We start from the raw sequence: 15163 nt of genomic DNA, 5'->3' as shown, positions 1-15163 counted from the left end.
AGAGCAGAGTGGGAATTTAAAAAGGAAAAGATAGATTTCAAAGTGAAGAGGGAGAGAGGAGATGAGAGAAGAGGAGGTGGCAGGGAGAGAGAGCATGTGTAGAGCTTTCCCAGAGGAGTTTGGGCACACAGAGGGAGCTTACTGCTGACAGAGAGACAGCAAGAGGAAGACAGGGAATAATACAACGTGAACTGGCTTTACGCTCTGTGAACATCCACTTCCTTGCACACTGATCACTGCTGTACACATAGGGACAGTCCAGTGGTACAGAGATACAACCACGGTCTGGAGAGGGACGAAGAAGAAGGACAGAGAGAAGGACTGAAACAAGACTTGAGAGCATCATTGTGCAGTGTGAGGCAGACATAAGAGAACAGCACAGGACATTAAGAAGGTGGAAAAGAGACTGACAAAAGGCTGAAGAGAGAACCTGACATCATTAAGATGCCATCATAAACACTTTAGAAGAACACCCAGTTAACAAAGAGGGGAAGGGGAGAGAAGAAGACTACTGCAAGGACAAAAACTCTTCTCTTTCAAAAACCAAAAAGCAGAAGACAGTTGGATGACAAGACGCAAAATAATTCTTCAACACTCCTCCTCTGTACATGAGAGGAAGAACTAAGAGACAGAAGAGAAACAGGCTAGAAATAAGAGGGACAGAAAGGAGAGCAGCAGGAGGAGAGAGAAGAAGAAGCACACAGAGGTAAAGGAAGAGGAAAAGAGGGACTAGGACTAACCCTGGAGTATCTAACCAGTGCTCTGCTCAGCCCGGCAGGGAAGATGTCAAAGTCCTCCTCACGGCTGGGTCGACCCGGATCAGCTGGGTCTAAGAGCCCCAGCTTGAGGAAGGAACCGCAGAGTAATCGCTCATGCATGCTGCGGATTGGAGAGAGGCTGATGAGGGCAGGCAGCGAGGGGAACCTGGTCCAGCGACCCATTTCAGCACAGAGCCAGGCTTCCTCAGCTGGCTTAGGGCAAGGGACGAATGACCAGACACAAGCTCCAGCCCGGGACAAACCCACTGAGCATACAGGAAATAACTCCAACAAAGGTAAGGTGCCTCCCTTTCAGCTTTAAAAGCTCCCTCTAAATAAACAGAAGTAACCTAACATAATGCTGTGATAATAGAACGTGGGTTTCCCAAGGCAACATAACATAACATTTTATAGTCAGGGGATGGACTTTTGACTTTTTTGGCTTTTCTACAACTTCACATCTGAAAATAAGTAAGCAGCCTGGTTGTATGTATCTGATTTATCTGATTCTGTATGTGCATTGTTAGAGATATGCCATATCTGTAATGCCTTTATTTCCATTCAAAGAGCTTCCTGCAGTATTTTAGTGACTTTGTGTAGTGTCATATAAAGAAAATTACATTGTGTCAGTGAGTATCTGTTGTATCCAGGACATCTGAATAGTCCCTCTTAATTCCCAGCATAGACAATACTCTTAAGATCGAAAGCAGTTTTCACCCAACAAAGGAATGCTCCAGATATGTTTCAGAGATAGAAAAAGTGGCAGAATTCTACGCTTCAGTAGGCTCTCTTTGTATAATATGTGAAAATATGAGCAGTGAGACATATCATGGCTGCATGGCCATTTACTTCAGAATAACCCCTTACTTCTTCAGACTTATGAAACAGCAACATGTTACCTGTTTATGACAAGTTTGGTTTCAGTTTGGATGTCGGGTTGTTAAAATTTTGTTGCTGCTAATTCTGGATACATGTTAAGTTGGCAGAACGGGAAAACTGTAAGACAATGCTGTCAATGAAGATACACAAATAGATCATGTAAAGCTCCCTTCTCAGTTGGCTGAATAGTGTTAAATGGACAGTTCACCTCACCATAGAAAATACAGATTTTTCTTCTTACCGTTCGTGCTATTTATCAGTGTAGATAGTTTTAGTTTGAGCTGCAGGGTGCTGGAGATATCAGCCATAGAGATGTCTGCCTTCTCTCCAATATAATGGAACTAGATAGCACTCGGCTCATGGAGCTCAAAGTGCCCAAAAAATATGTTTGAAAAACTCAACAGCAATGTCTCTTTCAAGAAATCATGACCCGGTTACTCAAAATAATTCACAGACCTTGTGTGCAGTCTCCTGTAGAAATGATTTCTTTTTACCACCACTTGTATCATTGCGCAGAAGGAAGCATGCATCCACTGTTAGCTAACTTAGAACCATTGTGCTAGGTACCATTACAGCTCAGCTGAGGAGGGTGCCATTAATCTTTACATCACACTCTGTCACAAGCCTCTTGTCCATGAGTAGATGCACGGTGATATTTTGATTGAATTAAAATAGTAACTGTGTCATGATTTCTGAAAAGAGACAATAAGTTTTTAAACTTTATTTTTTTTGGCGCTTTGAGCACCACTAGCTGGTTTCGTAATATTGGAGAGAGGGCGGACATCTCTACGGTCGTTATCTCCAACAATCGGGAGCTCACACCAGAGTCCTACATCTGGTCAGGTACCCACACGTAACCCACAAATATGTGTGTGTGTGTATATACATATATATATCTATATATATATAGATATAGATATGTGTGCCTGTGTGTGTGTGTGTGTGTGTGTGTGTGTGTGTGTGTATGTATGTATGTATGTATAGGCTATAGATATATATATTTTATTCAAATGTAGGCTAACTACTAGTCATAGTGGATTTGTAGCCATTTTGCCACAGATTTACTCTGACTTACATTTTTTGCAGAATAGAATATACTGTTGCTGTAAAAACTTCCTGATGTCTCTGACTTGGAATTAAAACTGAGGGGCTGAGGTTTGTCCCACTGTGTTTCTCAGAGCTAAAGTCTGTATGATGTGATGTGAACGCAGCATAAGGACCAGAGGAAGTGTGAAATGCATGTGACATTTCAAATAATGGGTTTGGCTGGCATTTACACATTGTCTATTCATGCTGTCTGCCTCGCAGTATTTTATTTCAGGCATGTATTTCAGATACAAATGCTCAAGTTAGGGAGACAAATATGATGCGATCTCTGTCTCATGAATGTCTCCGTGTTAATATATTAGCATATTCCAAACAAGAAAAGCAAAGAGTGGATTTGATGTGCTGCTGCTGCAAGGCTGGATTAGTTGCTGTAGTGTTGTCAGAGTTCATGCATGAACAGTGATCCATCACAGTGTCAGTGTGTCAGCCCAGCAGTAGAAAAACTCCACTGCCCTTTCATTCACCGCTACTTAGTCCTTCTCTGACCAACTCACAATCTTTAATATGACTGTTTACAAGAAGCCCTCTAACATTACAATACTGTACATACATACAATATTATGTACTCACATATAGAGCCTGATTAACCGGGGACTGATATTACAAGCAGATTTTATCCCATCACACATATGTTAGTAGCAGTGTATATGTCAATGGACATTTAACAAGAAATGTCAGCACAGAAGTAATTTAGACACAGCATCTCCATTACATACACTGGAGACAACTACAAGTTTGAAAGTTTATTTTACAACGCAAAACTTCCTGCTCAGCACATATCTATCATAATTTTAGTCACATTTACAGGATTCTAAAATGTTTTAGTGTATATGTTTATGTTTTGAAAATATTGGTCAATAAACTGTTATTCTGTCATTTTAATTCTCAAATGTCGACATTGTATTGTATACAAGTCTGCACAAAAAAGGAGCATTATTTCTTTTCAAGGTCATGTGCTATCTAACAAAAGAACCCCTGTGAGATATACAGTAGCAGCTCAGGTTTTACCTCGTTGTTATTCACAGAAAATAATCCCGCTCTCCTTGATGCAGTCAGCTAATATAGCTTTTTACAAACACGTGCTTCAATGAGTCATGAGAGCCTACGGCAGTGTGTGTGTGTGTGTGTGTGTGTGTGTGTGTGTGTGTGCACAAATAGACTATTATTTTCATTCTGAGGACATTTCTGTAACACTTTATAATGAGGCTACATGTCTAAGTCATATGTTAATGCATTAAGACACTGAATGCATTAATGTTTGAATGAATAAATGTCATGAGGGCCGATGCTAATAAGGAGTAAGTGACTATATTACATGACGGTGACTTCATGCTGACAAGATCAGAGTTAGTACCCTTAAGTAAGTTTGCGATGTGATGTAGGCTAAATACAAAAATGATTAACTAACAAATCCCTAATCACAAAGAAGCATTCTTTGACTCACTTATAATAATAATTATGTATTTGAAATATATTGAATATTATATTTTAAGCTGAGCACGGTTCATCAGTAAAGTATGGTTAGGAGTAGAGTGGTCAGTCGCTGTGTTGGGTTGCTACAATCACATTACATTTGTCTGTAAAGGGTTACTGTTCTAAATTCAGCAATCACATTACAGTTACTAAACTATTATGTCTTTACTTGCATTACATACGTTCTTCAATTAACTGCATAATTAGCAAATAGACTAAATTGATCAAACATGCTGGAACAGCAACAACGCCAAGTGCGGAGAGGCTCTTTAGCCTGGACAGTGTGTGCTGAGAGGAGAGACAGGTTGTTTGAAAAATGATTTGAGAGAGCCTCTACTTTATCAAGTACAGTGGCATTCAAAAGTTTGGGAACCCCTGGTCAAAAAGGTAACACTTTCTATGAAGACCACATCTATCATTCATTATAGGGCCATTCATAGTGAGTTATAATGCATTTATAATGCTCTATGATTGCACTCATAAACACTCATAATGCTTCAGGATGCACTATGTCAGCTGTCATAAAACATTAGAGCTGTGACTTATAATGAATTATAAGTGTCTTTTGGATGTTCTTGACTACTTATAAATTAGAGGTTGACTGATGGGAAATATGATGCTTAATGAATACCTATACTCACCTATACACACCTCAACAATCAACTGTAATAAGGACTTATGGAATGTTATGATAGTCCATGCAGTATCATAACTTATCATTGTATGTGTTAAGTAAAGTGACATACATAATGATGCATTTGTAATGTAAGCTTCATTATAAGGTTTCATTGTTGGTGCTAAGATAAATGTGATGCACAAGGTAACATTAATGTTTCAGAGGCTACGCTACAGTAGGCTAACGTTAGCCATTAGCAACTTGATGCTGTGTTGTCATAACATTATATGTTGTAATAGATGCAAACTAAACATAGCGTTACCTGTCCTGCACAGTCAAATGCAACCCCGGAGTTTTGAAACTTATCCGGGGTCAGTGATGACTGAGTTTTATAATATAACATGAATGCTAACGTTAGTACTGGTGACTGGCAACCATAGATATATACATAGATGCCGCACCCTGGCTTGTGGGCTGCGTCAATACCGCCGCCATCTTGCCTAGGTGCTCTGACCGGTTCAGACCCGTGTCAGACTCAGCAAAAATGCTACATTTTTGCTCTGCATTTGGGTGTACTAATGAAGAAGTGTTAAAACCAAGCAGAAGGAAATAACATTCCACAGGTAAGAAGTTGTTTTACAATATTTTACTGTTACGAACATGTTTAATGAGATATATATCTCAAAAAGTGATGCTTCTTTTAAGCTAATCAAGTAAAGTAACTGTCCTGATCTGGTCCTAATGCCAAATTAAGCTAACGCTATGTCACACAACTTTAAGAAAAAAGGTTAACATTTATATAATATTACTTATAAAATTATGATGCTTTGTCAAACAGCTATGTCGGTGTATGTGTTATTCCAAATTGTCAACTATCTGTTTCATGGCACCAACGTGACATAACGCAGTATAACGTTAGTAGTTAACTTGTGGCCTGAATTGTAACTACAAATTATGTGGAACTGCGTTTTTCTGACACACTTATTTTGTGTGTAGTTTCCCAAAAAACACAGATAGGAGACGGGCATGGGTAGCAGCAGTGAGGAGAAAGGACTTTGTCCCGAGTGACTCCTCAGTCATCTGCAGCTGTCACTTCAGACCTGAGGACTTCGACAGGACTGGGCAGACTCCTAAAAATAATACTAGCTACTGTACACTGTATTTTTTGTAAATATGATCTAATAATGTAAACAGTTCTGTGTCCAGGCTCCCATGAGCACTGTGGTGTTATACATATGAGATTAAAGCAAAATTTTGTGTGCAGCTGTAAGTCATTTATTTTCACTTGTACAAAACCAACATTTGTTAATCAGAATGTGTAACTACACTGCAGCTCGGCACAACTGGAGGTGGAAGCGGTGGTCCGCATTTGTCTGCCATTGTTACGGAGAAAAGTTTATATCCACAAGCGTCCCTGCTACTAGCCTATTTGTTGTGTCACAGACTCTGTGGGTGGGGTCGGGGGGTGGGACGATGTTACGCGAGCAGTTACGACAGACGGGACGCTCGGCTCAATGATTGGTCGGAGTTTTCTTACAACCATATGAGAATGGCATAATTATGAGTTTTTATCTCTGGTGGTATTCACTTACATTTTAGTGTGCCATCAGCTTATTAATAGCATTTTAAATTAAATTAATAAATTAAATTAATAAATTTAAAATTTATTTAAAGTGTTGCTTCAATAATTATTGTTGTATTTTTACTGCAACAGGATCCTTAATGGTATGTTATCACTGAAATGACCAGTTGTTCATTTTCATCATATGTTTGTAGTTGTCACCATACAGACCTTTTTTTGGGAGAGCGGGGAGGATCTTTCAATGTTTTTTTCTCGAGCACAATCCTGAAAGAACAATCAGGGCTTCAATTTGTTTTTATCAATATCAACCAGTGCCAGCTTAAATAAACTGAAAGAATGATTTTTTTCCCCCCAGTTATTAATGTTTGAACTTTATCTCAAAACGAATTCAATCACCGACAGCAACAAACTACGATATATATATATATGTATATATATATATATATATATATATATATTATATTAGAACATACTTCATCATTTCTTCTTTCAGTCATCAAAGTGTTACCAAGACATTTGCAACTTTATCAATACATAAAACTGTGTCTGTAAGACTAAATCGGCTGTGCACAAACCAAAGCTAACCACAAGAGCACTTGGCCAGCACAGCTGTTTCCTTCTCTTCATTCATTTACCAACAGTAGCTATTTAAACTGTGTTTTGAAATTTAACAGTGGACTGTTTGACACCTCTGCTGGGAAACTGTCCCAACATGCCTGGATATGTGACTCTGGTGTCTTTCCACGTCCCATTCCCATGTTTTGAAGCTAATCAAAGGCTAGTGAAAACACAAACCAAGTCTCACTGCAAAATGCTTACAACCCTCTCAGTCTATGCATCCATTTTTTATGTTTAAGCCAGTCATCCTCTGAGGTCAACTGAGCTCTATAATCCATGCTTTTTCTGGCTTTTTTGGCTTCTTGTGGTAATCCAAATTTGCCCCAACTTCATCTACCTATAGCATTTCACCATTCATACTTCTGACTCTCTCATACTCACACTCCGGAGAAGTAAAACCGAACACAGAGCTTCATACCCCATCAATGTTTTTTCATCTAGACTCCTACTGCAGCCCATATGAGCAAATACATCAGTTCCAGGTATGCCGCTAAGGCCTCACCAAAACAGGGAGGCTGGCCACTCAGTTCTGGTTTCAAAGGCATTTTTGCCAAGTCCTCTGCATTTCTGGCATTTCTTCAGAGAGCTTTTCCAGCTATTCTTTCTGCATCAGCACAGCTGCCATAGCAGTCAGACTGGGCATCTCAAATTAAACCATTCAAGTCCTCAGTCGCTGGTCATCTCAGACTAGTTTAAACAGACAACTTCCTTCACCACGTTCCTCCCCATCCTCACATTCACTATCCATCTTCAACATTCAATACTTCTACATTTCATTAAACCTTGCTTCTGAAATTAAGCCCTTTACCCTTTTTACACAACGATTGCAGCTACGAAGTCTCTTCTTTACACCGCTTTTGCATTTTTACACAAACAACGGCGGCATCATGTTGCTCCAATGTGTGATTTTACACAGCATGCTGGCATCGAAGAAGCAAAAAAGGCATGACAGGTGTGACATGTAACACAACAGCATCCACCTCTGGTGTGACATATAACAAACACGTAAGCCAGCTTGAAATAAAGGCCTGGTACCCTCTGCAGTTGAGTTGAATAATGGTCACTATTTGAGATTTTTCAGTACTACAATTATTTTTTGGGTACAGTCATAACATTTTCAATGAGCTTGGTTAGCACACCAACAGCCTAACTGCACGTTTTCATAATAATTTAAGCTATATAATTGTATCTGTCTTGATATTATGCACAAAGACATATAGTTTAGCTCAGAGGTTCTCAACTAGACAAATGGGGATTAGTTTATTGTCATGTCAATGTGAGTAGGAGTCACATTCTGATCAAAGGTTTCACTTTCTCCACAGTTATCTCCTCAACTTGACAACTATAGAATTCTGGTCTGAATGATATGTAACAACCAAAATCTTTCAGATGGAGATCCCATAAGCAAAATCTTAAACAGGAGACTATAATGTAATGTGTGTCAGTTTAAGCGTCCTTGCGCCATTGTTCTGGCTAACTTAGACACAATACCTTCACTGTATCCCTACCTCCTTTACTTTTCTTTTCCTTGGATAGTATATGAGTAAGCTCATTTTCTTGGGGCTGGAGTAGGCCAACAATCGCATTGTGCAGATACAACAATCTCGAAGAAATGGATTCAATATTTTTTTGCTGTGGTAGGATTTGGGATGCCACATTTGATTTGTAAAAAAAAAACAAAAAACGATCATTTGACGTTTGACACAGGACATTAAACCATATTTGCAAATATACTTTAACAGTTGTATGACTCTTTTTCTTACCTCTATTTGCCCTGACATGCAGCTAAAATGATAACACTCAGCAGTCACATACAGCTGTTGTCCTACAGACGCACAGATTGAGTGTGTCAGTGGCTATAAACTTGAATTGATCACTGATTATAAAGTCAAAAAACTCTACTGTTTTTGTCAAGTTGTTTCAGAATGATTCAGGCTTCTGATGCCAACACATTCTTACTCTGACCTCGTCACATATTGATGTTTGGTCATGGACTCCCACATTGAGTAATGACGTGCAAGGTACCCCAGGTGTGTTGGTTGTTGACGTTCTGGGACGCCGTGTCCACTTTAGCCTGTTACATGCATTGTCTGTTTTCAAAATACACTTAACTTTTCACAGGCAATGTACAGTTTGCATACAGTATCTTTCAAAATAAATGCATTACGTCGGTATAACATCACTTGTTGACTTTTTTTTTCCTTCAACAACACATGTGGTTACGTTTAGTCAGCAAAAGGACATGGTTGGGTTTAGGAAAAAGGAATAGGGTTTGGCTTTACAAGCATACGGAAAGTGAACACTGGCACCAGTAAAGGCATATGGCCAGTCATCACTGTGTTTTATTATTTTTTACCAGATTACACACAGGAGACACAGGATTGTCTCCTGTGTGAATCTGCTACACAATCTGAAGCACATTTTTCCAATAAAAAAAAAACAGGACAATTTGTGTCCCGGGAAGAATAGTCATTTTCTGGGACAGTCGCTCAAAAAAGAGAACAATCCCGGGAAACCAGAGCGCATGGCAACCCTAGGTGGCAAAGACATTACCTGTGGCCATTCATTTTGAAAGACCAATGGCAAAAAAAAAAAAAAAAAAAAAAACTTCTTTCTGCACTTCTTTTTTTTTTTCAACAAGTGGTACAGAAAATATAGTTAATGTAAATTAGAATTTAATTTGCTTGTGTTGCTTGTACAAATGGACTTCATAGTTACATCACTGCATCATCAGATCACAGCAATGATGGTGGTTAGTAAAGCAGAATGATGTCAAAAACAACCACATTAACCCACAAACCACAAAATCTAATTACCCTTTAGCTTCATTTCAAGCACAATGAAATGAGTTTTTACTCTCCTATGACACAGTGAATCTGCAGGTTGTTGAGAGTTATACTATCAATGACATAAGAACTTTGTTGCCAATTCTCTGTCTTGGGTCAAACATTCATTCTACACTGCATTTCACGAGTCCCCCTTCACCACCATCCTCCTCCATTTTAGCTGCCCGAGGATGAAGATCATTGCCATGAATGAGCGAGCCATCGGCATCGCAGTGATAAAGGCTAAAAAGTTCTCTTGCCAAGTCAAAAACTATCTGTGCTTCAGTCAGCTTACGCTCCTGTGTTCTGGGAAAAAGAGACCTCATTATTTTCATCCAGTGCATACCACTGTTTGGCAGCGAGGGGGAGGCTGGGAGGGGGGTAGGGTATGAGAGGAATGAAAACTTGTCACTGTTGCTGCACTTGCTTGTTTGCTGATAGAAATCAATGTCAAAGGTTACCAAATGTTTCATATAGAGTCATGCAACTAAAAAAATGTATTGTTTCATTGCAACTTTTGTCATCCAGGAGCTCAATTAGTTTCTTCATTTCATAAACATTTACACACTTATATTCAATGAATTATCTGAAGACTCCAAAGCTAGCTTTTTGCACCATGTCATCCCACCACATCTACAACAAAAGTGTCTCTTTGTCTTCTGAAAAACTACACTTGAAAGTGGTCTCAGAGAGGGGTTTGTTAGGGAGTAGTTGTGGTAGAATGATCAGTAGGTGGCAGTAACCAGCAAACCCAACAACATTAGAACACGCCGCAGATACGCTATGCTTTACTCACTAGATGATTTTGATTGTCTCTACCGTTATTGGAGTAGTGCCTGAGGCTGTTTCCAGTTTCCTCAACACAATCAATATATCACCATCTATGTTTGAACTTAACACACCCATCCAAGAACCACACTTCCAATTGTTCTCAAAGAAATCATGTTAATGCAGAACAAATATAATCCAGTAGACTGCACAAAAATGGCTTCAAGTCTAATTCCTCATTTACCCTGCTGCGCTTAAAGTGCCAGAATGCCTCCCTCTTAAGAAGTAACTTCTTCCAAATCCCCCCGTCTTTGACAAACATACCATCTGAATTCCCATATATTTTAAAGAAGAGAATGGATGATTAATTACCTCTGCCAAGCGTAAGCCTGGAGGAGAACTTGCATTCGGTTGTGCGTGTATCTGACTGCATTTGGGTGTGTGTGTATCCGTCCGACTGTATGCTCAAGGATCTCTTGTGGTTGCTGTGATTCATAATTGTTGAAAAACTTGTTTTATTGACTGTTTATACTGTCATTGACTGCTTACTCCTCACTAAACATGGGCAGCAAGTTTTCCAGAAATAGCTCACTTAAAAACAACAGCAGGACACATTTTGGCCTTGATTATGGCTTAAATACTGACATCCATAAAAATAGTTTGGACATATTTTGAACCAGAGCATCTGCGGGATAATTCCATAATTAACATGTCATGATCCTCTAAAGTTAGCCACAATATGGATGAATTAGCCCCTGTTTTTGTCACCTTTCTGCCATCTTGACTGTAAGGGAGCCAGGAGGGAAAATTCCACCAGGCACAGCTCTCCGCATTCCGGCTGCCATGGCTGCAACCCTGTTTTGTTATGTCTGCACTCTACTGTTGGCGTTCATTTTGACAGCTATTTTAGATCGAGTCTTAGTGTTGAGACGAAAATGCTTATTAGTTTTAGTCACATTTTAGTCATTTTTATCCTTCATAGTCTTAGTAAATAAGAATTCATGACATTTTAGTCAACTGTTAGTCATTATGTTTTCTGTGTTTTTTTTTTTTTGTTTGATTTATCTTTAAACTAAACCAGTGAGGCTCATGCATGTATCAGAGATTAGAATCAAGGTAACAGGTTGTATAAAAATTTCATTTAGACAATTTTTTTCTACAACTACAAATAATTTCTGCACACTTACAAACTGTCATTTCTCCAACAGTTGTTGACAGGTTTGAGGGGTGATTTACGAGCAAACACTTACTGATCGTCATTTGAAAAGCATAACATCTCTCTATTTATGCTCTCAAAAACTTTGACACCACAAATAACTAATCTGAGACAACTAGGATTTGTACCCAGGTTTATTATAAACTGTGATTTATTGATCTCACTGTTAAGAAGCAGAAAAATAACTCCATTAAATCCTGAATTCTTTCTTAATCTGCAACATCTTAGTCTGGAGGTTTAAACTCATGTCCTCTCACAGAGTTGGTGATTAAAACTACATTTTTATCTGTCAGAGAAAACTGAAGTTAAGACTTTTCTTACAGCACAGCTACACTCACAGATAACTGAGCCCCCAACCTGCCTGTCAAACAGCATCAACCCATAAACCTTCTATAGACAGTCCTGATCTGAGTTTAGTCCTGTGGGTTACAACAGATGTGAAGTCCGGCAGCCGGTGATTGCTTGCTCTGCTGCCGTTCAGCGGCTGACAAATGGAGCTAACTGCTAACAGCCACCACTGTTACAACTCCATAAATCCATTCAGCAGCTCCACCAACCACAGTCAAACACAAACGGCTGATTATTTATTGCTGAATTACAGCTCACAACTTGCAACAATGGCTGATGCCGCTCCCGTGTGAGCGTTTTTGCTGCAGAACATTAGCAAAACATCCTGGTGCAGACTATCTACTTGAGTTTACCATCCTGTTGCTCATGCAGCATTTAAAGATAATTACAAGCACGGCTGCTCTCCACTTTCAATGTCCAATAGTCCACTAACATTTTTGTCACATCTCATCAGCGAAAATGAATCATAGATTTGTCCTAGTTTTTATTACTAAGAATTATTTTCAGCTTGTCATCGTCTTGTTTTTGTCGTGGAAAAAAGACTGTTAATTAAAAATGTTCATCGTAGTTTTCATCATTCATCAACAAAATTAACACTGGTTAGTGCTGGTGTTGCAAAAACAGTCTGATTGCTTTTTGTTAACCCAGAGTAGCAGCTGCCAACAACACAAAACAAAAGTATGACTTAATTTGTTAATTTAGTTTATAATGGAGACATGTAAGAACATAGAAACGGATGCAGATGGTGTCATCATTCTATAGCAATCAACACTTCATAATGATAAGTTAAAACAAAATACTTGTCCACTGCAAGTTTAACCTTGTATGGAGTCGAGTCCCAATAACGTGACTGTGTCAAGAGAATCTGTCCCCTTGACACAAGTGAGTTCCCACACAGAGTTGTATGTACAGTACCCAGTTCGATTTCCCCTGGTTAGTGGTTGCAGCTTTTTCTGTCGTGTCATACATTCCTGAGCGGGGAGTTGGAGTCCAGCAGTATTGTCCTGTCTTGTCCCTGTGGATTACAGCCCGCTGCTGATTAGTTACATTCCCTCTCGTATCATCACATTCCGCCCTTTGACTATAAAGTGAAGTTAATCTCTCCGTGCTTTCCACTTCAAAAGCTGGAGGGAAGAGGAAGGGAAAAAGGGAGGAAGGGAGGGAGTGAGTCAGAGAGGGAGGGAGAGAAAGGCAACGGTAGGATGGCCAATAAATTGTAACACGTGCTTTTGCAAACTTGTCATGCAGAAACCAATGGGCTTAGCAGAGAGAAAAAAGAAAATCGTACTTGCTTTCAGTGGGTCCAACACAGCCTTATAATAGCGTTACCACAAGGCAACATTTAGTAAACACTGTCACAAAGTGTGGTGAAATAATCAAACTAATTTCAAATTGAACATTAACATTGGTCTCCACTGTATGGAGACAATTTAGGAACTCAGACAAGTATCTTATCTTACTATATAATGACAAAAACTCTGTCTGTGGGTGCGTCTGTGTGTCTGTGTGTCTGTTCCACGTTTTTCTCCTCACTGGCTTGGTCAGTCCATGTGAAATTTGGCACAGTGGTAGAGAGAATGGGCGGATGCAAATGAAGCGATATTACATCAATTGGCCAAAGGGGGGCGCTATAGCAACCAATGAAATTGCAAACTTTGAATGGGCATATCTCATGCCCTGTATGTTGTAGAGACATGAAACTTTGCACAGAGATGCCTCTCCTCATGAGGAACAAATTTGCCTCAAGAACCCATAACTTCCGGTTATATAGATTTTCTGCCATTTTGAATTTTTTGAAAAACACTTAAAATCGATCTCTTCCTAGGAAGTTTGACCGATCTGCATGAAACTCGGTGAACATAATCTAGGGACCAATATCTAAAGTTCCCTCTTGGCAAAAGTTGGAAAACTTACTAAAACTGAGCTTCTATAAGGCAATGAATATTGCGGAGGGCGTGGCTCATCACATAAAGGTGTATAACATCTCAAGGGTTTCACCGATCACCACGCAACTTTGTAGGCATATGACCACACATAATCTGAGGGGACCCCTCCATTATTGACCCCATCAAATAAAATGGGGGGGCTAGAGAGCTAATTTCTTATCTAGGCCTAACCGCCATATTTTACCAAACTTGGTAGATATGTAGAACAAGACGCCTGAAGGGGACTGGAGGAATTTAACTCTAACTGGCAACTGGGTGGCGCTATAACAACAGAAAAATGCTTAAAAATGGCTAAAATGCGACCGATCGCTGTGGCTCCCCCTGTGGCCCAATGTTTGTTTGTTTTTTCTAATTTTTGGTATGACTAAGTCATGGTATGGTATGCTGTACATAATCACGGAGACTGTCAGTCAGTCATTCTGTCAGTCAGTCACTGTCCCATGTTTTTCTACTCACTGACGTGGTCAATCTATGTTTCCCATGTGAACTACCAGTGCGCCCCACTTTTAAGTCAATACAACATGTAAACACTTTAACTATCTGCCTTTCAGCGTGCTACCTCAACTACTATTGTACAGTTTTAGCCCACTAACTATCCCACTATTGGCAATGGTACTACTGTACTTTCAATAAAGCAGTCGTACTATCAAATTCACAAAAACTCTGTCTGAATACATTGCTCTTCTTAATGGGTTCAGTTGACTGTTTAATCTACAATTTCCTATGACCTGTATCCCGAACACACACCATGTGAAACTGTACGTGGGCAACTGCGCACTCAATCGGTATAGACTACTGTATAGAGATGCTTAGTGCAGATTTAAAGGGATAGTGCACCCAAAAATGAAAATTCAGCCATTATCTACTCACCCTCATGCCGACGGAGGCCCTGGTGAAGTTTTAGAGTCCTCACATCCCTTGCGGAGATCGGCGGGGGGAGCGGCTAGCACACCTAATGGCAGACGGCGCCCGAGACTAACGTCCAAGAACACAAAATTGAATCCACAAAGTATCTCCATACTGCTCA

The 15163-nt window shown here is 39.6% G+C and overlaps 1 protein-coding gene across 1 annotated transcript in view; it reads left to right on the top strand.

Annotated features, from left to right (window-relative positions):
- Positions 1 to 71: 71 nt before the first annotated feature.
- Positions 72 to 15163, top strand: part of LOC126408955 (sickle tail protein homolog) — a 162944-nt gene continuing 147852 nt past the window's right edge. The window contains exon 1 of the mRNA XM_050074765.1: positions 72 to 1054. Coding sequence (XP_049930722.1) covers positions 784 to 1054 — 271 coding nt within the window. The 5' untranslated portion in view covers positions 72 to 783. The remainder of the gene's footprint in view (positions 1055 to 15163) is intronic.

Source organism: Epinephelus moara, chromosome 21 (assembly GCF_006386435.1).
Source record: "Epinephelus moara isolate mb chromosome 21, YSFRI_EMoa_1.0, whole genome shotgun sequence".
Classification (NCBI taxonomy): Eukaryota; Metazoa; Chordata; class Actinopteri; order Perciformes; family Serranidae; genus Epinephelus; species Epinephelus moara.
Note: the sequence above shows the minus strand (reverse complement) of the source record. Positions and strands in the feature narration are given on the sequence as shown.